Consider the following 26,592-nt stretch of genomic DNA (forward strand, 5'->3'; position numbering starts at 1 on the left):
GCCTTCTTAATGTTTTCTTCTGAAAAGTTCTGTGTGAAAGGACCTGTATTTCATGTCTGTTGTTTTCTCCCCCCCCCCCCGTCTTTTGTAGAGTAAAGGTGCAAGTGCTGGAAGAGAATGGACAGAACAAGAGACATTGCTGCTATTAGAAGTAAGTTCATGAGGGCAAAACCAAAGGCGGATAGGAAACCAAAACACGCAGGGTGTTACATGCTTTGAAAATCTACATGTAGGTTAATAATTGTTTTTGAAGGGGAGTTAGATGACATACACATGCTTTTATAGAAACTGGAATAGCAAAGAAGTTTGTAGTGGGAAGCAATCTCTTGGGACTGAACTGATGTAGCTGGAGGAGGAGAGTGGCTGCTATCTATATACAAGGATGCTTGTCTGTTGTGGGTTATGGGTTTTAAATTGGTAAAAGGTTAAAGCTCACCCTTGAAACCTTTGGTTTCTTTGACCATCATGGCTATGTTACTACTCAAAAGAGATGGCAGGAACATCTGTGTAATAGAGGAGCTTCATGTGCTTTAAGGTTCAGTTCTATCTAACTTGTACCTGCAAGCTAGAAATTATTTAAGAACTGTTGCATAAACTCAAGTTCAGATCTTGCAGTGCAGAGGGGGCTCTTCATTAAAGAGGAGTTACGAATACTGTGAATGCCCTTCAGGTGATGGTTTACCTGCCACTGAGATACGTACTTCGAAATTCTGATAATCTTTACAGGTTCCTGGCTATGCTATAGCATGTTAGGGAAGCAACTAGTTTTTGAAGTTTAAATTGTTACGAAACAGTTTACTGTCTCCTGCCACTAAGAAGGGCTCTAAGAAGCTCTTTATTTGGTAGCACTTTAATCCATACACCTACTCGTTCTTTTTGCCCTATAGCTGCACTTGGTGTATTCTTTAAGCTTTTTCTGGAAGTTTACAAGAAATAGACATGAGATGACTCAAACCAGGTACTGTAAAAATGAGCTCAAAGAACTGCTAGCACACGCGATCAGGTTTTTGTCCCCAGATTGCTTCATCTGCTGCTCTTGAACCGCACGGTAATTGTCAGGTCTCTTGGAGTTCCAGTCTAGGATGAAAACCATCGCATGAGATGCACTGCAGAATTATGTTCTAGTCTTCCACACTGATATCAGGGCAGCATTGTATTTCATAGTGCTTTGTCAGAAGAAAAATCTCAGTGGCCTGAAATAATTAATGTGCTGCCAGTTCCTGTAAAGAAATTATCATCTGCCTAGCTTTCTTTTACAGGAGTGTTTTCTTGGTGTAGAGGTTGGGTGGTTAATTTTTATTTTTTTCCTTTTGTGCAATTCAGGGTTCTGGTATAAGAATTCTAGTTTTGGAACTGGTATTTTGTTTGGTTTTACTTGGAGAGAGCTTAAAGCAGACTGCAATTGCGTGATTGTTCTGGCTTTTTTGTCTTTACATGTGTCAGTAAACCCATTGAAAAGTTAATTTCATAAGGAAAAGCATGGACAATGGATCTTGACAGTGCTTGACAGCGCTGAACAATACTCGGCTTCTGTGTGTGGCTTCTGAGCTGGCCAAAGTGCCTAATCAGCAGCATACTTTGCTTCAGCCATCACAGATAGGGAAGTGTGTTCGTGAAACAGCCAAAATAGTTCTGGGAGTTTTTGCCTTAGGTTGTTACGCACTGTTGAGCTGATACTTCTCTATTGGCACTTGGAAAAATTTTGCCTGTAGGTGAAAACAGCTAAGATGTCCTTCATGGCGTTCTTGTATGGAGAAACAAGACCGATAGCTTGATATGCTGACTTCTTTGCTTCCTAGTATTTGTATTTAAGATTAATTCTTTTGTATATTTGTAGCTTATGGTCATATATAGCAAGTAGTAGCCTAATGAAACGCAGGTGACAGTCTTCATTTTAAAAAATAAATCAACTCTTAAGCCTTGAGATTACAATTTTGTTTAATGTGAGTTTAAATTAATAATGTTTTTGTTCTTTGTGATTTTAACCTATGAATAAATCAGTAAAGAGTGTATCAGTTCAAGTGTAAGTAATTCAGCTGTAACAAGCCAGCTCAGTCCATTTAAATCCTCAGGGTAGCTTTGAGCAAATATATATGCAGTGAAGTTACAAAGAATAAATCTTATCTAAAATAATTACTGTCCTTCCGCCTGTTGACTGAATAAATTGGGGGGGAGGAAATACTGTTTCCCTCCCAGAATCATTTTCCCTGCCACACTGCGGCTCCGTATCTCCACAGAGTTCTATTCTTGCATAGTTAAGTGCATTTTCAGCTATTTATATTAAGGACAACTATTGTGAGAGCTAGCTCGTCTAGCAGGAGAATAACTAGCAGTGAAGGAGAATGAGCAAAAAAACCCTGCATGGCTGTGAAAAGCAGAGCTCATCTAATATGCTAGTGTGATTAAAAATGGATAGGCAATGATAACTTAGGGCACAGAGATTAAATTAGGGAAAGTGAAACAAAGGTTGAACGCTGAATAAATGTTTCCCCATGAATATGACCTAGTGAACTAATTGGTTTCTGATTTCTTTAAAGATTTGGGCAAGATCAGACAGAGGTCAGGAGAGCGGTTCAGAAGCAGTTAGGGGCTGTTGATTCCTGCGGTACGGGCCAGGCAGCCCGATGTAGTCTGTCCTTGGTTTGTTCCCAAACCAAATGATTCTTTCAGAACCTTTCCTGCTGTCCAGTTCATGATCTTCAGCGATTCCTGTGGTATGCTTCCCATCCAGCTACGTGCTGCTGGAGCACGGCGTTCCTGGCGTCTGCTGCTGACCCAGCTAGTCTTGCACCCAGGGTTTTAGGAGAAGGGAAGGAGCAGGGAACCAGTGGCCTTCAGAAGATAAACTAGGGGTGTTTCCCTCCTCCCCAGCCAGTTTAAGCAGCGAGCCCTAGCTATGAGAAAAACTTAAAACTTCAGGCAAATAAAGCCTAAATCACTTTTGGATCAGGGGGCTAAAAAGCTCCACCTGCTGCAGGCAGCTTGCGCTTTTTTTTCTCAAATTTGTGCAGTGCCTGTTGGATTTCTAATGCCTTTGGATTTAATTCATCTGTTCTTTCAGTTAGTTTGCTTCCACATCTTCAAAAGTGCTACTCAATGTCTACGTTTCCCCAGCTGATCTTCAGCATCTGTGACATGCCCAAGGGTCCTGTTCAGGTGGACTGCTTTGCCTTTGAAGAATTCTCATAGCTTATGTTTTAGCTGCAAAAACACTGAAACACTTTTCGTCTAGAACTGCTGTGAAGAAAACAGTATGTTTGGAAACTCCTGGATTTTTTTAACAAATTACTTTCATAGTGGTGAAGTTGACTGCTTTCTGCAGGCGCTTGTCTTCTAAGTGTGCAACTGTCATATATATAGTAACTTGTTTTGTGGAAATGTCCTGTCCCAGGTCAGGGAACTCAACACTTGAGGCTGGTGCGTCAGTTTCTGTCTTCTGCTTGTCACTGATAACTGCTGAAACATCTAGCATAGTAACTTGGGTACTTGTGTGACTGCTTGGGCACGCTGGATGTGACCTGCTCATGATGTCCGACATACAGCCCAGCGCTGAATCTTGCTGTTGAGCATGTGGAAGGTTAAGTCAGTCTTGCATGTTACGTAAAGGGAAAGACTGCGGGTGTCGGAGAGCCGTTAACTTCCTCTGTTTTTAGCAGACATGCTTAAATGGGCATACTGCTTAGTTAGGGAAGCTCGTTGTCATGAGTACTTAGTTAAGGAGGAGGAGGATTTCTGTGTGTTCTGAAATATACCTGCAGACGGGTGCCTTCAAGTCCAAGGCAGCCTGACTGATGGCCTATCCACATAGGGATCCTCCAAGCAGCCTCCTTCAAACTCTGTGCTTCCCCCTCCACCAGTTACTGCTGAAATGCTTGCTCGCTTGCTGTGAAGCAATGCAAAAGGTTGTTAGTTGCCCTTATGTATGTGTGGGGTAAGTACAGTGTAAGTAAAAAAAACAACAAACAAACAAAAAAAACCAACAAACAAACAAACAAAAAACCCAGCTTGACTTCTTAGCCAAATGTGTTAAAAACGAAAGCGGGGTCTGCAACTCAAACAGAATGGTGTTTACCAGCCTTGCTCAGACCTCTGGTATTAAATATTTCCAGAAGAATTCTGTTGCACCTGTGAGTTGCAGATCCCATTTTCATTTTCAAGTTTAATGTATTTTGTCTAGAGTTCAGATGGCTTTTTGGTTTTTTCTAAGTGACTGGACCATGAATCATCTCAGTGATGTGAAAGTTAATGGTTGAGGGGAATGCTTTATGCTTTCCAAATGCTCAAATAACTAAAACAGTTTTCATGAAAAAAACCCACTTGTTACAGGATAATATGTATTAGGCTACCACTTTGGGCTTTTACAGTACTAATTTGTTATTTTTTCAACAACTAATGCAGGGACTTCAGTAGCTCGTTGTTAAGTAGCTTTAAAAGCGTCTGAAATTCTGCATTACAAAATCTTTGATTTCATTTGGAAGTTTTTATCAGGTGGCTTATCTCTACATAATAAAGATTTGTTAACCTGAAAGCATAATAGAAATCAGACTGGTTAACTCTTGCTAGAGAACTGCTCTCATCTGGCTTCGTAATGTAGAATACATTTTCTTTATTTCCTCTGGTATCTTGGTTTGATGCTCTTAGATTTTCATAACATCTGTTGGATGTAAAGACTGGACTTCACAGTCATGGCTAGTATGTATGTTTGAAATAAATCTTGCTCCTGCCCCAGAGAGCCTAGTGCGTTCAGACAGAAGTGAGAGAACACACGAGTGCCCTCAGGGGGAGTACTTATGGCAATTAGAACAATAGGTGAGACTTGGTGAGATAAGCAAACTTATTCCTCCGTAAAGCTTTTCACGTGGAAGCAAAATGGGGAAACACTGACTATGCAAATATTATTAGTAAATCCCAAATCTTTTGACAATACTTTTTGGTAGAGTAACAGCATAAAACTCGTGATGATCCCTGCAGCTTAAATTTAACTGATGTCCTAGTGAGGTGTTCATATTTATTATGCAGAATAATTTTGCTTCCAGGAAAAATATGATTTAAAATAGTTGTCTGATCCCGATTTATTGTTCCATCACCAAAATAACTAGTATTGAAAGTATTTTTGCATTAAATAAGGGTGGGTGGGTGTGTTCCCCAGAGCAGTTGACATATGTACAATGATTTTTGTCTTTTGCAGGCTCTGGAGATGTACAAAGATGACTGGAACAAAGTCTCAGAGCACGTTGGGAGCCGTACCCAAGATGAGTGCATTCTCCATTTTCTGAGACTTCCCATCGAAGACCCCTATTTGGAGAACTCCGACGCATCCCTGGGCCCGCTGGCGTACCAGCCCGTGCCCTTCAGCCAGTCCGGCAATCCAGTGATGAGTACTGTGGCTTTCCTGGCATCGGTGGTGGATCCCCGGGTGGCATCAGCTGCAGCAAAGGCTGCGTTAGGTATGAGTTGGCCCCGGCAATTTTTTTCACCTGGTCTCTACAACTTTGCTCTCTGTTAGTCTGGTCTTAAAGTGGACTGTTTCTAGAGTTTAAGGATGAGCAGTAAGTGGTAAAAAACAAGTTTACAGGCGTGTAGAAAACAGGTCTACTGATACCGGGTCTTGTGTTCTGTTGTTACCGAAGCAGAGTTACAGTAGCTCTTAAAGGTCACTGCATGTCTAAAGATGCCTTGCATTTCCCTTCTGTGCTCACCGACTATTGATAGTACTTGCAGGTGCCACCTCATAGTTGGTGTTACTGTGACCACTGTCAGTAGTTTAGCTATGGGTAAATGCACAATGCCGAACTTTCAGTTTTCTGGTTTTACTTGTCCGAAATTATCTGCTGTAGTTATGTGTCCTTTAAGAAACTTGATGAAATAGTTCCTTTCACTTTTTTCCTTATTTTCCCCCATAAAAGACAATTTTATATAACTGGCAAGAGAACCTTTCCTACCACATTCAAAAGAGAAAATTAACTACCTAATGTGAAAAGAAGGAACTTATATATTTGAGAATTCACTTTGTCACGAGATTTACCTGCACATTGACAGGAGAAAATTGTAACTTTTGATTTGCCATGAAATCCTCATAATGTAACGTTTTCTGTGTAAATTTTAACAGAGGAATTTTCTCGAGTCAGAGAGGAGGTACCACTGGAGCTTGTTGAAGCTCATGTAAAGAAGGTGCAGGAAGCAGCACGAGCCTCTGGGAAGGTGGATCCAACATACGGACTAGAGAGCAGCTGTATTGCTGGAACAGGTCCAGATGAGCCGGAAAAAATCGGTAGGCTCTCCATCAAAATGCAGAAGTTTCTGCAGATGAGTTTCCTTAGGCATTTTCTTCTGACTCGTAATAAACCGTATGTTCACCTTCAGCAGGAGATGGAAATTGTGGCTGAGGAGTGTGTGACAGGTCATTCCACTTCTGCTTGCTGCAGGATTATTAACTCTTGACACTGAATTAATGAATTTGTGACTAGCTTTAATTTTAGAAATTTATTTTCCTACTCTCACTACATGGAAATGCCATTGCTGGGGTGCACAGACTTGAGTGAGCAAAAATACCAGAGCAGAACATTTCATGCCGATTCTGTGGGTATTAGAGGATGCTGCCTTTCTAGCATTATAGTTACAATACAGCAAACTGTTTTGCTGGCTCTTTGTGCTGCAGCTCAATGTGTAACGTTGTATCACACCTTTTGGTAATCAATTTTAATGTTAGTAGTGTATTCTGAATAGATTGCTAACTGCGGTGGCAGCTGAAGAGGAGCTCTTTGTTAGATGTTGGGCTGGTACACGATTATGTCACAGTTCCTGGCTCTGGTTGTTGTATTTTACACTGCCTTATTAACAAGCTCAAGCTTTATAGCTCAGTTTCAGTTGAGCTATCTTCTGTAGTATTCAGCAGATATTCTGGTATTAAGTCTCTTACCTGAAACCTTGTTATCCGTTACTATGGAGAGTAAAAGCATACTTGTGCAGCTCCCTATGAAGTGAAACCACTTCGTGTAGCCCCTTTCTGTTTAACTCTATTTTGGCTCTCCTTAACAGATAGTAGATACAGTTTGCTACATACCTACTGACTTTCTCAAAGACTTTTAATCTCTTCAGTTTGGTACAGATCTACTGTCTTGTCAGAAGATCTTTATTTTTCTTGCCGGCTTTGTCGGCTGCTGCTTTGTTCAGCTTATCACAAATCATTTTAGTGAATTTAGTGACTAGATCTTTAAAGGCACATATAGCTTTGGGTAAAACTGAACAGAATGTAATCTAGATTGACTGGAAGGTTTGATTTGGGCTGTGCTTGTGCATCTCATAGTTGACCTGCTCTCACCCCACTAGAGACACGAGCAAGATGCCAGATTGTGTGTTGGGATCGTAACAGGCCCCTTGTGTTTCAGTGCTGTTCAGTTCTCAGCCGCTAGTCGTACAGGTGAAGAGGCAGGTCTGCTGTTTGTAGTACTTAATGTCCGTTGTAAAACTACACTTCTAAATTAGATTTAAAAGTACTGCTTAACTCACGAAGATTGTAAAATAGACATGAACAGACCACGCAATCCTGTCACATTTTTCAGTTCTACACTCAGCAGGACAGACTTGGTGCTTTGGGAAGATGTGGGGTGCATGCTGAAAAGGGAGCACTGGCATCTGGAGTATCTGCTGCTCCCTGTTCCGCAGTGCTCGGTGCAAAGCTGACAGCAAGCATTGAAGCTCTGTTGAACGGGCAAGGCTTTGGTGTTTTTCACGTCTGTTGTGAAACAAATCTAGGTGTTACTCCATCTGTGACTAAGTTTAATTTGATAGTTATTTTAAAAGAAGTTCAGCTTAAGTTAATTTTTTTTGCCTGGGGTTTTGTTTCTCTCTTCCATATTCTCCCAGGTACAGATGTCACTGCAGGATGTTCAGGACCTTTATACCATGTATGCTACTTTGGGACTTAATTCTTAATCCCGCAGCATGACCATGGAAGGTTACCATTGCTAGTCTTGTAGGTTAGCCCTTTTTCTAGGAGAAGTTGTGCACAAGTTGCAAATAGAGGTTCTGAAGTGCTTGTCATCTAATATGGGGAGCTGGAGAGCAGATGACCATAACACGATTATTTCTGAATGAGCTGTGTGGTGAGTTCTATAAGTAATGCTGTCCTGTTATAGTTAATGCGATTTGTATTGGGCTGTGACTAATGGAATAAATTAGGACAACAGCAGATGGTTCTCCCTGGGGGAGCTGCTCAGCAAGAGTGAACTGGGTCACTCAACAATCTGTGGTGCCTTCCACCTCCAAAACAGCTTTGCACTGGGAGGCATGGGGGAATCCATAGCTTGCACTCGCAGAGGTGTGTTTAATACGCTGAAGTACAGTGTTGTGGTGTGCAGCTGCTGAAATGGAGCTGGGTTTTTGCATGGCTAGACCTGAAGTTTTATATTTAAATGTCACTGTGGAGAACGAAAAATATCTACTTAAGGTTCCGTACTATAATTAAAGTTCATCAGTGTTTACATTTTAGAAATAAAAGTATATCACAGCTCCATAATTTAAAAACTCTTAGTATTGGTAAATTGTAGGCATTATGGACTGCGAAAGGGGAAAATATAACTGGAGCAGATTGCAGGAGCTTATGCTAATATCCAAGAATCTCCCCTTTTAAGGCTTCATTGTTATTTTTTCTAAAAGCTGGTGGTGGTTCCTTTTAAATTGATAATAGTAAGGCTTCGGTAGAGTTAAGAGGAGGCTCAAGTGGTTCATATGCTGTGGTAAGCGTGGAAGACATGGTCTCTTCTTTCAGAGGTAGTGCCCCACTGGAGATTGCAGTGATAGGTGAAGGTGTGCTGCATCTGCTTTAGTAAAAAGGAATTGAGGAGAGCAAGCAAGGGGTCCTAGCTCTTTAGGCTAGTGATTAAGCACACCTGTGGTACTTAATAGTTTCAATTAAGTCTTCACTGAGTATGTGCACTTTCTTAATGGCTTTCCAAAGGTGATTAACTATATTGATTGCATATATGTGCACTGAATGAGGCACAAGGCAATCTCTGAAGTGCCTGTTTTGCAGGCAGTTACTTGTGCGTTTTAGGTCTTGGTCCAACAAGTATTTCACTGGAAGTATTTCTGTTGGCATGGGTGTATGGGTGCTTCAAGCTGTAACTCATCTGTGACAGTAAACAAAGGGAATGGTCACCTCACTTACTGGCTCTGCTGCAACTGCAATTTAAATGTGTGATTAAATTTAACATTTTATGGATTATTTTGTATCATTCTGAAATTCGCATACTAGAAAACTATACCCAAGTATATGTACCTGCAAGAAGCTAGTTTACTTCACTTTTGGCTAGATGATTTCTCTTGTGGTCTCCAGGGTGTGCTTTAACTCTGAAATAATGCAGGCATTGCTAAAATGAGCAGGCTGGGAGTACTTCACTCGCTTTGCGTGTATCCAGGTGCCTGTGAGCTACTTCTGCACCGCTGGAGGACGATGGACTCGTGCAGCTCGCACGAAAGCTGCAGCAGCTTTCCGTGAACTCGCCAGCCTTCTCCGCAGAAGCCCACCTCGTTGTTGTGCTGTACGCCTGCAAGCTGTGGGAAGCTGAAACAGAGGAAACTGGGCGCTGTGGAGTCCTGACTTTCTGGGGGAGATGCAGAGTTGTGGTTTAGATAATAGCATAACTATGGTATTCAGACCCAGGATTTTTCCATAGCTGCTGTATGTTTCCTCTCAATTAAATATTAATATTCAGACCTGATTTTTGACAGGTTGTATGTGTTGCCTTAGTGAAAGCAAAGGAGACTAGGGTGTCTTGAAGGGCAACTTTACTTGCTGAGCTGAAACTCTCACTAGTGATTCTGTGCTTTTGTATGTGGGGGTTTGCTTATTGTTCTTCTGATGACAGCAAAGGTTACGTAGCTGCTTGTGCTGCAAGTATCTGTTTGCTGGTAATGCAGTAAATTCTTACCATGGAAATGTTTTACAGTTTTCCTTGTTGACCTCAACTTCTCTGTGAATTCACTAGGCTTCATCAGAATTCAGTTCTAAGTGTTCTTGGGGCTCTGTGTTCTTGGAGATAATAGGCAAAACAGAACCAGCTTCCATAGAGACAGAAAATATTTGCTGCTTCAGGTTTGAAGAGGTGCATGGAGAGGCGATGTTTCCTGGTCTGCAAGTTTTCTCCCTCTTGAAAGATGTCTTGTGGTGTCTTGCAACCATCTGCCTCTTGCTGGTTTAAGAAATACTGTTAATTTGATTCCCCCGCATCCTGCAAGGTATAATACCAAACCTGCTGAAGAGGGTTAAAGGGCATCGCTGGTGCCATGTAAAAGGGATTACAGGATCTTTTCTCATTAAAGTTAGGTCTTCCCCTTTCGTAACAGGGACGTGTGTATCCACTAATCTATTCCTGTTTGCATTGTCTGTTATGTATTTTCATAAACTTCATTTAGATCATACAGGAAAATCACTATGGTTGTGTTTGTATGTAACAAAGACAGGAGTAATTTCTGTCATTCTCATGCAGGTCAGAAATGTTTTGGCTTTTTTCCCTAATCCTTTCATATTTGAACTAGATTAATTTTTGTGGGACTTGTAGTTATTTTGAGGTACTTTCAACAGCCTGTAATTCAGAAGCAAAAACTTGCTTCAAGTCAGTTGAACCTATTTGACCCCCAAACTAATAATTGATAGCTTTCATTTTCTTTTTCCTTACACATGTAGTATTTCAGCGTGGTCCCATCGATGTGCACAAGTGCAGAACGGCTGATGGCAGTGGGCACTGTGGAGGCATAGTGCTGTCACTGCAAATAACAGCTCAGTAACTAATAAAAGAAAACAGTTTTCAAAAACCATGGGCTACAACCTGCCTAAAGTTGTCATCCTAATTTTCAAATAGCATTTATTATTACTGCCGAGACTAGAAACTCAGAGTTAAATCAGGATGTTCACAATAATCTTGCTGTCACACATACATACCTTCTGACTCTCTTGGTAGCCGAATGTGTCCCTTTGTAATAGAAAAGAACACTTTGGTTTGCAAAGTGTCCATCAATGTGTTATGATGCAAGGGAGAGTCCAAAGACAGTTTTCCTTACAGTGAGATGCTCTATCTGGTTTTTTTCTTTGAGAAAATCCTCTCTAAAGGGTGGCTGGGAAACACTTAGTCTCTGGGATGTCCTCTTTGCCTTGGAACTTCCTCTGCAGCAGTAGTCACTTAACAGCTGTTGGCATGGTCTGCTAATTGGTGTACAGGTTTGCCCAGAGCAGCTGTGGGTGCCCCAGCCCTGGCAGTGCCCAAGGCCAGGCTGGACGGGGCTGGGAGCCACCGGGGCTGGGGGAAGGGGTCCCTGCGCGTGGCAGGGGTGGGACTTGGGGGTCTTTAAGGTCCCTTCCAACCCAAACCATTCTGGGATTCTGTGAAATAAAAAAGGAATGTTTAATAAAACTTGCCCCAATACTTGCACAGAACTAATAGCAAACACTTAAAATCCATTGTGATGCTTGATGTGTAGTGAGTGTATCGTAAACCTACCAAAACTCATCCTGCACTTACATCTTCAGCTGCTGCAGCAACCTGCACATTGCTGGATGTTGCTTTTCTGAAAAACTTGACCTTAAGGTGGGAAACCTTGAAACACGCTGTAATCAGAAAATAAAAGCCACCACATTTGAAACTGAGTTTGGAGTGGAAAGATGGTTCAATCTTACTCGAAAGACACAAGAACAAACTGACTTTGAGTAGAGCAGGAAAGTGTGTGTCTTGTAGGACTTTATTTTATGCCATTTGTAGGGGCCGCTTACATGATTATTGCCTTACAGCTTTCCAAGTGCAATTCAGAATCTAGCGAGGAGCATTGTTACCTGTGAAGCTTTGCATTCCTGAGCATATCACATGCAGCCGTGTGACAGGAACCTTCCAGGGAATTTCCACCCCCCAACTCAGAGTGTAAATGTGCAGCTGCAGGTGTCTGCGGGAGCTCCTTTGGGCTGGGAGCCTCCAGCAGGTGAGGTGGTACCCGCTGGCTGCTGTATCTTGTTGCTGACATAGGATGTTGAGAGTTGAGTCTCTGCTCAGCCTGATTCTAGCCTGGAGAACTTCAGCTCCAGGTTCTCATCTTCCAAAAGTGAGAAAATTAGCATGTCATTAGCTTTTAAGAGACAGGGTTCTCTCCTTTTTGGCTTAAGATTGTCCACAGATTAGAGCTTTTATAGCCTGTTTCACTGACTTGGAGTTTTGCATGAAGCAGAACTTGAGAATTGTCTTCACTTCTTCGGTCCTGTGGTTAAGTTTTGGGTTGTTTATACAAAATTACAGATTTTTTTTTCTTTCAGTTATGCTGTATCCCAACACTAGGAATCTTGAAGTTCTTGTTGTGTGGGCTAAGCTACCTGGGAATGAAAACTTGTGTAGTCCTGTGCAGTGTTTTTTTTAGTTTGAACTCATAATCTTCCACTCTACCAACCCAAATGCACCTGGAGTGCTCTGTGCTTTGGCTCCACTTTTTTTGCTGAAGAAGAGAATAAAGCTTTCTTTGTAAAGCTTTCCCTTTCATTTTCTAGGAGGGATGATATTTTTAAGTCTAGTTTGGAGCTCTACTTCTAGGCTTGAAATAGCTGTTTGACAAATCTAATCTAGATTTTCCCTGTGACATTACTGGGTCACTAAATCCTAACTCAGATAAAACTTCTGAGGAAGTATGTCCCCAGTCTCCATAAACTGAGTTATGGTGGCGGATACCTCCAGATAAGTAGGTTTATCACTTAAAATAACCCATAGGGAAAACCATTATCTTTCAATCAGACATTTTGGTATGTTTTTCTTATATATGGAAGGGACTTCTGTAAAAAAACTTTTCTACAGAACTATTGCTATTAAAGCAAAACACTTCGTACACCTCTTCTTCAGTAATCTTCATTTTACTGGTGGAAAATGAACACCCTGCACCAGCTAATGTCTTCAGAAGCTTAGATGGATCAGGGCTTTTCCCCGGCAGTTTTATACTGGTATGGCAGCATGTGTTGGAGCCTGATCTAAATAAGCTCCTTCTTTAATGTCCCTGTACATTGCATTGTACTTGAGTTTTTCTGTTCTTGCAGAACAGCAATGAAGATCCTAGACAAGGAGTATGCGATTGTGCTGACACTTCTTTCTTGTCCATTTTTGCAGAACAGCTGGGTGCAGCAAACCAGGATTTCTTGGACTTTTAAACAATCCATATGCAAAATATCAGCAAGTAGTAGTATGTTACCCGGGCACCTTCATGGTGTTCTCCATCAGTATGTTTGTTGTTATCCTCTTATCCAAGAGGCCTGCTATCGTTAGTGGGAACGTTTTAAATAAATGCTTTGTAAAGGAATAACTTTCTGAATGAACCAAGGACTAGGAGTGAGAGATGCATCCTAAGCACAAGACTGCTCTTAAAACACTCGCTTCTTTTATGAGGTGCATGCATTCAGAATGATGGTGTCAGTGATTTTTTTAATTATTTTTAATTTTTTTTTCCTTCTTCATTTTGGTCTTGCTTGTATACCGGTCAGACTGTTTTACCTAGTCCTCGGTTGTAGATGCTGAAGTTAGATGGGATGATCACTGGTTATCTGCTAGTCAAAAAGCAATCTGTAACGCAAGGGTGCCTGGCTCTGTTTTGGCAGAACTCTTCAGACATCTCTGTAATAGCTATTTGAGTGCCAAACAGACAGTAAATAAGAGGTTACAAGCTTGAAGAGCTCAGTCTAGTCAGCCAGAAAAACAAACTAAATGAGCAATAGCAGGAAGCACATAGTAGTAGCATGTTGAAGCCGAGGTTTTTCTGTGCATGGTGGTAGGACACTCTGAAGGTGCTTGTGGTCAAGGGCAGGTTTTTACTGGTGTCTGGCAAACTTGTTCTGGGTTCCAGTTAGGAAGCTGTAAGAGGCGGTGGGTGCTGTCCAGCAGTGCACTTCCACGGCCATAGGAGAACCTGCCGAGTGCCCACATAGCTCATGTTACATACTTGAGAGGATGACTTCTTTGGTCAGACACCAGATGGTGGAGATTTTTGATGACCAGCTCAGACCTGGAGGCTGCCGTGGTATAGGTGAGCTGCCTCTGCTCTTGGCAGAGGTCTCCTGCTGAGCACGTGCTTGGCACGCTTTTCCTTTTCCATGATGAAGTACTTCATGGCTCCAGTATGGGCACCTTGGCTTGGAGCCAGTCTTGGCAGAGGTGCTCTCGTGTGATTTCTCTGGAAATTCAGATCACGGTGTAAGGCAGAGGCTCCACCTCCTGGAGCAGTCCAGGGAATTGTTACTGGCCAGAGAACCCAACTGGTGGTTGTATGGAGAGCCCTACGCATTTTACACCACCTGTCAGCTGTACCTGAAGACGCTGGGGAGAATTCAAAGCTTGCCCACTGCTATTTTCTTTAGCGTTAGCCCTGAAGGTGCAACTCGGCTCTGTTTTTTCAGAGTATCTTGGAAAGCATGCTTTTTAAAAAGCTGGAAGCTGAGCAGGCTACCCTGTGATCATGTTGGCAGGAGGTGTGCTCGTTCATAGAATCACAGAATCTGTTGGATTGGAAAAGATCTTTAAAATCATTGAGTCCAACTGCTAACCCAGCACTGCCAAGTCCACCACTAAACCGTGTCCCTGAGCACCGCATCTAGGTGTATTTTAAACACCCTCAGGGATGGTGACTTCACCACCTCCCTGGGCAGCGCTTGACAAACCTTTCAGGGAAGACTTTTTCCCCAATACCTGATTCAAACCTGCCCTGGGGCAAGGTGAGGCCGTTTCCCCTTGTCCTGTCACTTGTTCCTGGGAGCAGAGACCGACCCCCCCCTCGCTGCACCCCCCTGTCAGGCAGCTGCAGGGAGCGAGAAGGTCCCCCCTGAGCCCCCTTCTCTCCAGGCTGACTCCCCCCATCTCCACACCACTGAACTGGTGCTCCAGCCCCTTCCCCTGCCCCCTGTCCGGCTCTGTTTCTTGTTTGTTGGGATGGCTGTGGTTTGGATGCAGGGGGAACTCGGTGCTTTCAGCTGTTAATTTCTATGCTTTTCTTGCTTTATCTCTAACCAACAACCAGCTCTTGTGCTCAGATGTGATTCATATCTGGTTTGACACCTAACCAGGCAGCTGCAGTCGGGCTCTTGAGGAGCTGCAGTACAGCTTTTTTTCAGTGAGGAGGCAAATAAAGTATTTGGGTTTAACTTGGATCGTTGCCTTGATCAACTCTTCAGTACAAACCCACAATGTTGGTATCGTTGCAGCTGAGGAAGGAGCAAGAGAATGAACAGTCCAGGTCTGAGCAGGAGCACCCTCCAGGAGTATCTGCCACAGGGCTGCGCCTTTTGGGCCACTTTCTTTAAGTTTCTGTGTTCGGTTCTGTCTCAGACATCTGCTTTGACTGTGGCTGTGAGGGCTTGGGTACAATTTCCCAGTGCTTTTGGGAGAGCTGTGTTTGGAGGAACAGCACAAAGAGCCGTACAGGACTGGGGAACCAGTTGGCCGTGGTGTTCGTGCAGAGCAGCGGGTGCTAAGGGTGTGGGATGAAGTTTTGCTGTGCAGGGTTTCACGTCACACCGGTGCGGTGGTTTTCAGGCTGGAAATGACAAAGAGATCCTTAGTGTTTAAGAACAGTATTAGTGCTTTAATAAACGTGTGTAATGTTACGCTGGTGTTGAATAATTTTGAAGTCTGCTTCGGAGAATTCTGGGATTTGTGCCACCTGCAAAATGGAATTTAATTCTTCAGCTGACCTGCAGCGCATGACAATGCCTCTGGATGGACCTTTCATCGAAAGCAGCTCAGGGGATCTTGTGCTAAAGAGGAATTACAAGTCTGGCAGTACCATAATTTAGGTTAATCACGTAACTGACAACCATCTACAGAATCAAATTGGCTGTATTGAGAAAAACACTTTATAATACTATGACTTACCAGTGGGAATTACCCTGACTTGAATACTGCAGAACTGTGCATCAGACTGTCCTTTAGCTAGAATTGATAGATTTGGTGGTTTCTCACTACATGGATAGACTGGAGGTTTCAGCAGAGCACAGATAATTTAATATTTTATCTTGCTTGTTGGGCTGAAAAGAAAAAACAGTTAAATTTAAATTTGGAAGTAAACTTGATCTTTGAAACTAAAATTAGTTTAATAAGCTTTTAGTCTTCCAGGAGTTTAGTGTTACAGCTTTCTTTAAACCGCTATTAGTAGAGAACAGAAAATTTTAGTTGACCCTGAAATAAATGTTGAGTGTGATAAATTGATGTTATGGGGATTCTGAATACTTATTTGTTTCCTCAGATGGAGCTGAAGAAGAAAAGATGGAAACTGAGGCAGATGGGCAACAGTCTGAGAAGGTAAGCTTGGCTCAGTACACTGGTCCTGAAAGAGATACTTCTGACATTTGCAAACCCAAATTCCTACATTCTAAAATGCCTGATAAGAAAGGTAGACGGTAGTGTGCTGGTCAATGTACGTGTCCATAGGGAACAGGTTTCAGTCTCCATAGTGCATTGTTTTCTTACAAGTGATGTAGTCTCAAACCGTACAGAGACATTTCTTCTGCCAGACAAATAACAATGAGACATTGGCGTGGTGTTTTCCACACCTGAGGAAAAAAGTTTGGACTGGGAGGAAATGTAAACTGGGCGATACCAAATGAATTAGAGACTCAGTCTGCAGAAAGACACTGTGGGCTAAAGCAAGCACCACTCTGAAGCCTTGCCCTAGAAAAGTCTGTCTTGTGACAAATAGCCTTTCCAAAGTTAAATGCAGTTTCAGTTCAGACGAGATCAGAGAGATCAGGACTTTCCAGGAAATGGGTGAGTTGGGGTTACTCATGGTGTTTGGCAGACGTTCCTGAGTGCGGGGTGTGGAGCTGGGCAGTGAACCTGGGTGAAGCTGTGGCCCCAGCTGCATCGTAGCTCCCCGGTGGCTGTGCGAGTTACGTGCAGCCTGGGGGATGTGGGAGGCGAAGACCCAGGGTGCCTGTTGCTGAGCTGGTCAATAAAACTTCTCCTTGCAAGAAGTCTGGGCTAACTCTTGGTTATAGATGTGTGTGTATTGTGTGTTCCTGGCATTAGGTATGATGCATCCTGCCCGTAAAGATCAGATACTTAGAAATTAATTCCTTCAAGCAATAATTAATGCCTACAGGAATGCAATTGTTTGGGACTTTTTCATAACACCATGTCTACAAACCCAGCACCTCTTTTCAGATAGCCTACAGTAATGGCGCTGGCTGTGATTGTTTCAGACCTGAACTGGAATTAAACTAATATCCTGAAATCTAAACATCACCCTGCTAAATAAATGATGGCGGGTGCTTGTTGAGTCTGCAGCAACAGGTCATATTTCTGCGTTGCCTGCTTCATCAAATGAACGAGATAAAACCGACCTAATGGCTGCTGCACGTAGTCTTGGTGTTGCTCCTCGCTCTGTTTTCTGGTAGTTCTTTTGCTGCCTTCCTCATAAATAGTCAGGTGCGCTTAGCTAGATGTAAGACTCGGTCAGAGCTTGAAAAGATGAATTATTCTGTGGAGCAGAGTAAATGAGAAACATTCAGGTCAGTTTGGAGTGTCTCTGAGGGAAAAATGATGTTCGTGCTCTGCCACAGACTCCCGGACAGAAGCACCCTCCTGCAGTGCGTAACTCAGTGGTAGCGTTTATTGCCACAGCAGGCTGTTGTGGCCATGAGTTCTGCAGAATCTGAGGCTGTGCAGATAGGTGAGCGCTGTATGAATTGTTAACGTAGGCACTGGAAAGGGTATAGTGCTTATGCACAAAGTACGGGAATAAATGGGGGCAGAACATGTCCTCGTCTGCCTTCCTAGCTGAGGATTTCTTGTACCTTCAGATAAACCCAAGCTGGCCTGGGTTACTGAATCTAACAGACTTTGGGCAGTATAGCGGTTACTTTGTTTTATTCAGATTTTAGTTACGATTTGTCAAAATGGGCTTAAGTAGCAGTCAGCCTTTAAAATTTAATGTCTTCCTTTATGATAGTAAATTAATTCAAAAGCTATAAACGAAGTTAACAGTAAATGTCTTCTATATCTCTCATCCTTCAAACAATCTTTCATCCCATTTAGGTTGAAAACAAAGCAGAGAGTGAAATTGAGGAAGGCGATAAAGTACAAGAAGGAGAAAATGAGAGAAACCCAGAAAAAGAGCAAGACAGCGAAGTGACTGCGGACACCAAGCCAGGTAATGGTTCCCAGCCGTTCCTCAAGCTGTGTTAGCTTTAATAGCCTTCCTCCAAAGTGGTTGGAATACTCTATAAACTCAGCTGTGGCAGAAATATTTCCTCTTGTGCGTCAGGCTGCTTCATGGTTCAGTAGTAAATATTCTAGTTTAATTTCACTGCAAAGCTCAGCCAGTAAATTCTTTCTTGAACTCTTTTTAGACCTCAGCTGAGCTTTCTTTCACTGTGTGTAGTGACTGGGTGAAAAAATTGCAGTGGCAGAGTGTGTGTAGGTCATATAAATTATTTTATTTTGCCTGTATCGCATGCCATTTGATCATTTTTGATGCAAAGAAATGAGACGGCTCACTTCTGCTCTTAGAAGTTAATGTTAGTCGAGCTTCCCTGTGAAGTGATGTGGAGCCTTTATTTTGACAGGCTGAGTACTGTTTTTTTCCACATAAGACATTTTCCTTAATTATTTTTACATGTTTCCCTTGTACCACATGAATATATTGTTTTTTCCTGGATCTTACATTCAGTATTTTAGCACAGGTAGAACAAGAAGCGTTTGCATTTGATGTAATATAGAATTTGTTGTTATGGAAATGCAGCTGAAATTGTTCTGGTGCGTGAGCTGATGGCAGCAGATGAATTGACAGGATGGAAACTAAAAGCTTTTAAAGTTGCCCTGTTTGTTGGATCAGATCCTCTTAGATGGGAATTGTTCCCCTGTCAGCGTTTGGACGAGCAGCAGTAGTATAACGTAGTAATGTGACAGCATGTGGATGAATTAATTTGACTAATAGCGAGTGTGCGTAGTGCAATTCCTGTCCTGACGCGATACTGTTAACGAGGGCAGAATGCACATAACAGACTTGGCGGGAAATCTCTTTCAGAAGAAAAGGAGGCAGAAGAGAACAAGGAGAACGTTGATGCAAGCAAAGACAAAGAAAATGAGGCTGGGAAGAAGAAAGTGGAACATGAAATCTCGGAAGGAAACGTAGCTACAGCTGCAGCTGCTGCCCTTGCCTCAGCTGCCACCAAAGCAAAGGTCTGTTTTGTACAAATGTCCCTTGGCTTGCTTTCCCATTCGCATTGGAACGCCTCTGAAAATGGTCCTTTGTTTCAGATCTGTGCGATCCCATCTTCTAATCTCTAATACCTTGAAGGAGCACAAGTGCCTTCTTCAGTTTCTTCTGTTTGAACCCCTAAGTGAAATAGCATACAATTTTAATTTAGACAGCTACTTTTATGACTGTGAGGTCGATGAATATCCTAAGAAATATCCCCAAAATGTGTTTATCATTTCTTGGAAAGCCCTTTCTCTGCTTGACAGGTCTGGCTGTAGTGCCAAGGGCGCAGGTCTGGGTGATCAAACCCTTCGGCTGCCTTTTGTGCTGTGGACTTCACACAAGCCTTCTGGACTCTGTTTTCTAAAAACAGTGTGATGTTCAGTCCTAGCATTACAGTTCTTTAAACATTTTTTTATTAAGAGGTACTGTGTGTCTGTTAAACAGACGTTTTTGTCTTCCTATCATTAAACTTCTGTTTGTCTGTCTGTAGTCTCTTAATGAGCTGTGTTTTGAATCTGTCCTATCAAATAGTTTTTCTTTACCATATAATTATTAATTGCCTGTTTTCTTTCATTTTCTTTTTGCAGGAACCAGACTGCTTTCAATTCTCTCAGAATACCTTTTTCAAAATCTGTTCTCTAGTCACATATTTTTTGGATTCAAATTGTGCTGTTCCCTGTCACATCCTTTATAAAAAGCAAAGCATGGATGGTGTATGTTTCCTGATGGATTTCCAGGGCATAATAAGGCATTGCATGTGTCATACTGACTTTTCCAGTCTGATCTTTGAATCTTACCCCTTTAACTTTAGGCTTTTTTTCCCAACTGTGTCACGTATGTTGAAGATGGTGTGATGATAGGTATTGTCCTTTATGAACCCGTGAGATCTGAGGATATTTTTTGTTACTTCCTTTCAAGCCCGGTTCTAAAATGACGAGTTGCATGAATTCAGCATTGCTTAGTGTCAGAGCCAGGCACCCTACCTGCGTGGAATCCTACTTGGCAGACAAATTTCAGGTTCATCATTGCGGTCAAGCGCAGTCCTGACTGGCTGTAGTGCATCACTTCGCCCGTCTGCACCTGAACCCGAGGTGTTCCAGCACCAAGCTCTTGTACTGACAGTAACTTACTTTCAGTTCATCAGACTTACAGATATTTTCAGCCAAGTTGGAAAAAAAACTGCGCGCATATATATATATATGGAGACATGAAATTTAATCTCTGTTTTATGGAAGGCTACTTGTTCCAAATAAAGATGATCTACTTTCCTTCCTTTGGTGATAACAAGTGCTAGAGCGAGAAGGGACTTGGCTAATGGCCGCTTTCATTATGGTGATAATAACAATAGTGATATTCTAGAAGTATTTTATCTCTGTATTACAGGAAGTAATGTATTATAATTATGATGTTCACACTTTAAGGTACAATTCAAGTTCAACAGGGATTTCTGTTTCCACTGAAAACCCCAGACAATATTAAGGCTTTCGGTGAGATCTGTCTTGTCAGAGAGAGTAATTCAGTTCTTCATAGTAAACCACAGACCTGGTCATGTGAAGAGCTGGTACAAAGTTGTTTTCCTTACGATTTTACAACAGAGGAATGCTGCACTTAGCTTCTAAGGAGAAACAGGGGTTAAAGGCAGGCACTTGAAGTGTGTTTTACTTTTGGGATAAGTGACTTCACCAGTAAGTTGTGCTGTGAGAAATGGTATCCAAGGAATGTGTACGTTTAGAGGTGAGACTCTGTATTACTACATATAGAATAAAGCAACTTTTTACAGGTTTGGCTTTTGTACAGGCAATATTAGAATTCAAGTCCCTTTTCCTCATTTTCTTCTCAGAATCCTAAATCAGTGTAAGCTATTTTTTCCTTTCTATGTGTAAGTAGCACCTGATAGAAAATGTCCTCTCTCTTGCAGATTGCTCTCAGCTTTTGTCGGTTGTGACTGAGCTGCAGAGCTGCTGCTGTAGCTCTTGATCCATCACTTGCACTGGCAAAAAGGACCGTTCTGATTGTCATTTGACCTCCTGCATAACACTGATCTCATGACTTCCCTGAATTCCTGTTTTGAGGTAGCTGTGATTGAGTATATCTTTCCTAGTGGGCACTGATATCAGAACTCCAGTGATGCAAAACCTCCTGTAATTGTCCATAATTTTTTCTGTTGGTGGTAACCTTTGCAGTTAAGCTTTATTCCTAGTCTGATGTGCTTCAGCCACTACCCGTTGTACCGTTGCAGCACTCTGCCTACCGAATTGAAAAGGCTTTGGTTATCAACCCCTTCTTTCGTGTGTTATAGTTTAGAACTGTAAAATTCAGGAATAGAAGGGACCCTATGCCTAAAATCATGTGTCTTCTTTTTGCAGGCAGCTACATCCCGTCTTCTGTTTCTAGGCAAATCAAATTGTCTTTTAACTGGTTCCTGTGTGCTGCTGCTGTAGAAGGTCACTGTAGGACCTCCGTCGTCTCCTGCCTGAATGTGTGCATGACAGGACGATGTTTTTCCCATGGTGTGCCTTAATTTAGATAGTTCTGAGTTATCTGCCACCTTTATTTCTTCTGTTTCGGTCATAAAAGGCAGTCTTATCCCTTCTTGGCCTCACAAAACAAGAGCTAGGTGAAGCATCTAGTCTCCTTTCACAAAACAGGAAGGGGGAAGAAAGTAAGTAATTTTCTCTGCCTGTTGTGCTTCCAGCGAAACTCTTGCATGTGGATGAGAAGACTTTAGCACAGCATTCCAATGAGAAGTCCTTGGATGCTCTCCATTTTCCAGAGCTCTCTTGTGGCCTAGTTTTACAGTTGTCTCTACCAGGTGTCACAGTCATGCTCTTCCTGTGACTAGCTAATTTCACAACTAATGCTGGGTTTAAGAAGATTAGGGGATGGGCAAAGTAAATGTGTTTATCAGGCAATTTAAATCACTGTTAAATTTTGTCTTACTATTTTCTTGTCAGCTGCAGAGTTTGTAATGACTTGTTCTTTGTCAATGTGGAAGCACTGGGTAATGCCAGGCTAAGGAGAAGTCTCTTTGGGTTTCTTTAGGAAGAACTTCAATGATGATTTCCATTCTGACATGCATTTTGAGACCTGTCCTTTACCTAATTGTGTACCTTGCTGATCTTACAATAATCTTGTCTCATTATTAAAATTGCACACATCAAGCAAGCTGCAGTGGCTGTCAGAAGGCTCCGTGTATCAACAGAGGTGCTTGTGTCACTTGTTTTCATACAGTTGAGTTTGTTCTACTACACAGTATTAATTGACATTACATTTTCTAGTTCTGTCAGCCATTCAGTTAGTTTATTTCAAGTGTGTGCAGCACTATTTAGTCGGAATTTAACTGACCTTGAATTTCACCATGGCGTGCTGTTGAATGAACTTGGGGGATCACTCTGGTTCTTTCAAACTGTACCTGATTTTAAATTAAATTAGTGAGAGTCTTGAATGTACGCTGCCTACATTTACTGAAGACTTGCTTTATTGCTGGTGGGTTACCAGAGGTGAAGGCTGTCAAATGACACAACATATTAGTGATGGAAACAATACCAGATGTTTTTTGAGGAATTCTGTTTAGAGTTAGGATTACCAGGGAGTTTTATAATGCTTCTTTTCTCCAGCTCAGTATTTCTCCCAATTCTGAGCCAGAGTTTGGGGCACAGCTTGCTAAATATGAGTCTCTGTTGACAGCTTGGGCTGGATGAGATCCAGCTTTTTCTTTTTCCCTTCTTCCTCTCGACCCTCACCTTTCCCTTCTCAAAAGCCAGCCTTCCTTCCCCCTCAGCCCTTGGATGTGTCAGCAAGGCTTTGCTTGGACACTATGGTCGGGGAAACATTCTTTATTAACACAGAGACTCCCAAGCAGTACCCATGACGGGTGTTTTAAGTGTGTTTTCATTTTGAACAGCAGGCTTTTAACAAAAGCTAGTAGCAGGCATCGTTAACATGCCTTTCACACTTGGAGAATGTGAAACACTTTTGTAGGCTGTCTCATGTATCGCGTATATATCCTATATCATTTATGGGTCAGTGTGTATATGTAAATGGTGTAAAGCTAAAGGCTTGTAAAAAAATCTGTTTGCCTTTTCCTGCATTTCACTTTTGCAGTTTAAATACAGTTTTGCCTTCAGCTTTCTTCTGCAGTAGGAATACTGTGCAACCTGGTTATAAAAGGAAACTGTAGATGTATTTTTTTTTAACAGTTTCTTCTAATATCTGTGTAGATTTCTCTGCAAGTTCTCTGTAGTCCAAGGTGGAACTGCTGTGCCAAGAAAGCTTACGGTTTAGTGGTGTGGTGCTGCATGTAATGGGAATGTGCTTAACTAGATACATAGCTTCTCATTTACTTGCGCAAAAAATATTTTAATGGCAAAGGCAGGCAAGAGTCATCTCAGTGTTTCTGTGAGTTGTTCCAGGTAAAAGCCTCCTGTGTGTGTTTTGGTGAAAGCTTTTTGGATGACCTACAGCTGACTCGGTAGAACGTACCCTTGCTCCCTCATTTGCATTTCCACTGAAAGTGCTCTCTCTTGCACAGCACTCGGAAGGCTTTGCAGCAAAGCTGGATTGCTTATGAGTACTGAGCATCCACAATACCTCTTGTATTAAAACTTGACACCTGTTTATTTGATTAAAAGCTTAATAATCTTCCAAGAGCTTCTGGTTCCAAGCACAAGATTGATAATGCAATGCCCTGTTTTCTGTCCAGAAGTGGAATAGAATAGCTAAAGCTAGATGCATAATTGGCTTTTTTGTTCCCTTTAAAGCACTTTATTTTGTGTAATGTGCGTAAAGCAAAAACCTGTTTTTTCTCCTCAGCACCTAGCAGCAGTGGAAGAAAGAAAGATCAAGTCCCTGGTCGCCCTTTTGGTGGAAACACAGATGAAGAAGCTGGAGATAAAACTTCGCCATTTTGAGGAGTTGGAAACCATTATGGACAGAGAGAAAGAGGCAGTAAGTAGGGATTCTGGATTAAATCATTTACTGCAAAGGTCTGTGTATGCTAACAGCTGGAAAACGAGCAACTTCAGCTGTTCCTCACCTTTATCGAAGGTCTTTCTCCTTCAGCTAGAATTCATAATTGCCTCCTGTAGTCACATCTGAGCCCTCTTCTTCATCTAGCATCTTCTCTTTACCATAAGCAGCAAACTGGTGGTATCCTAGATTTGCTTCCTAATCCTTACTCCTGTCATCTAAGTGTGAATGTGGAATTGGTCTGGAGCTTTTATGCAGACCTTATCACATGAATGGTATCTGTCATAAGAATGGCTTTTCCCTGTAAAGAGAGTGAAATGAGTGGAAACCTTACTTCCCTAAGGGAAGGGAAACCAGCTCCGGCTGCCTTTCCTTCCTGACTCGGTTTTAATATGTAGTTCAAGTGTTCGGGTTTTTTTTTGGAGGGCGTTCTCAGTAGCTCTTGGGGAAGTCCTCAGAGTGAGATGTGGTAACAGAAGGATGCATGCTCAGCAGTAAGAGCTTCTCATTTTGTGATGGTGGTGGCTGGCCTGAGCTGGAGAGGGCAACAGCAGCTTCAAGAGAAGCAGTGATGGCAGGAGGTGGGTAAAGGTGATTGCTCCTGGGGACTGCAAAAGTATCAAAATAGAGTTGAGAAATCCAATGATGAAATACTACTGAGGAGGAGGAGCTGGGCAAACTAAGTGAGAAGGTTCTTAGTTTCTGTCCTCAATTTAGTGAGGCTGTAAGCCTGGCCACGGGTCTTGATTGAGGTCTAGCCAGCTGACGGTGGTGGGGACACTTAAGAGAGTATATATAGGGTGCATCCCAAGCAGGGCTGTATTTATGTTGTAGGACTGTTAATGACACCTTACTGGAGACTTGTGTAACCCTAAAATCAGGCAGAAGCTGCCTCTGCCTGTCCGTGGCTGGATTGCACATCAGTTACGAAGTGTTCTTTCATATATAGTTCAACAGGCTTTCAGAGAAGTGGTTTCTCTCCAGCTACTGTCGAGATGACTCAGAACTTCATTTTAATCAGCAGTCATCTATGTTTTCTGTTGTGTGGCTTCCTCTTTTGTCAATAGCCAATTACTCTAGATGTGTTGAAGGTATTGACTCATAAGTCCAGGGATTTTCACATTTGCCCTCCCATGTAAATTTAATGGAATTTACATCCTCATTTTGGCATTAATCATGGATAGTTTGACAAACTGTGTTCTTTTGTAGCAGAATGTCAGCAAGAACTTCTAGATTGCTCAGCATCCTCAACTATTTCAGTGTAGTGTTCGCCTCTGACACTGACTGGCAGCTGAAGAAATGGACCTAACTATTTTGAAAAGGTTCTCTGTAGATTTCTTTCTTTGGAGGTTATATTCTGTAAGTGGCAGGGTTGGTTTTTTCCCCATTTTGAGGCATGTGACATTTTCCTTCTTGAAAATATGCATATAAATTTTTCCCTTGGCTTCCTGGTCATTAAAGTCAGTCTTTTCACCTGTCATTGTGGGTATCTAGTGAAATACTAAAAGCAAAAAAAAAATCCTTCGTGCCACTGCACACTTATGCATATGTCCTTATTTGCTGCACTGGCGTTTTCTTATAATAAAGGTAAGGCGATTCTAAGTGTTGAAAGAAATCTGCGCTGCAGACTGGAGGGTGTTAGATGTTAGGCAATACATATTTACTTCAGCGTTTAAGCTAAAGTGATTTCAGCGCTGCCAACTCTGTATAACCAGGGATTGTGTTGGTAGGAGCCTTGTTGACCCAGAACCTTGCTGTCTTTTCTGTTTAGGAAGGAGTTGCATGCTGACCATGAAACTGTAGTACAGTGATGCGTATTGTATGGGTATACGTTAAGTGCTTGTAATACTCCCTTCTAATTGTGAATCGCTTTGCAACAGCGCAGAAACATGCTGTTGCAAATTTGAAGGTCGTCAAAGAGTGTAGTATTCATGCATATGTACCCTGAATTCTGGCTAATTTCCTGAATTGGGTTGTGTAGGGAAATCGTGTGGCAAATGGATGCGTGCTGGTCTTTGTTAAGGTACCTCACTCTTGCCTGACAGCCATGGCAGGTGTGACTGAGCCTGGAGAGTGGAAAAGCAAATGCAAACTGCTGCTGGGCTGCCCTCCAGAAAACGCGTTGCTGCAAGTTGTCTGAATGCGAACCTGCTGGTGACGTGGTGGCAGCACGTGCAGGAGCCTGGGACAGAACTGGGTGGTTTGGGCTCTGCATCATTTTTAAGACCAGCTCATGTTATAACTCACGTTTGTGCCTTATTCCTCTGTCCTAATGTCTTTTCTCATCCTGAGGAGAGGGAACGTGTAGAAGGGAGGTTTTCACTGGTTTTCCTACAAAGTGTATTTTCAGGTGCTGGATGCTGTTTGGAGATACTTGTAAAGACTTTTTTTAACTGTAGCAGGATAGGATAC

At 42.2% G+C, this 26,592-nt stretch overlaps 1 protein-coding gene across 1 annotated transcript in view; it reads left to right on the top strand.

Moving 5' to 3' along the window:
• Positions 1-26,592, top strand: part of SMARCC1 (SWI/SNF related BAF chromatin remodeling complex subunit C1) — a 90,355-nt gene that overhangs the window by 45,908 nt on the left and 17,855 nt on the right. The window contains exons 19-25 of the mRNA XM_080385764.1: positions 92-151; positions 5,189-5,447; positions 6,110-6,271; positions 16,255-16,310; positions 18,045-18,159; positions 19,036-19,190; positions 24,025-24,159. Of these exons, the coding sequence (XP_080241890.1) occupies positions 92-151; positions 5,189-5,447; positions 6,110-6,271; positions 16,255-16,310; positions 18,045-18,159; positions 19,036-19,190; positions 24,025-24,159 (942 nt within the window). The remainder of the gene's footprint in view (positions 1-91; positions 152-5,188; positions 5,448-6,109; positions 6,272-16,254; positions 16,311-18,044; positions 18,160-19,035; positions 19,191-24,024; positions 24,160-26,592) is intronic.

This window comes from Falco punctatus (assembly GCF_963210335.1).
Source record: "Falco punctatus genome assembly, chromosome: 4".
In the NCBI taxonomy this organism is placed as follows: Eukaryota; Metazoa; Chordata; class Aves; order Falconiformes; family Falconidae; genus Falco; species Falco punctatus.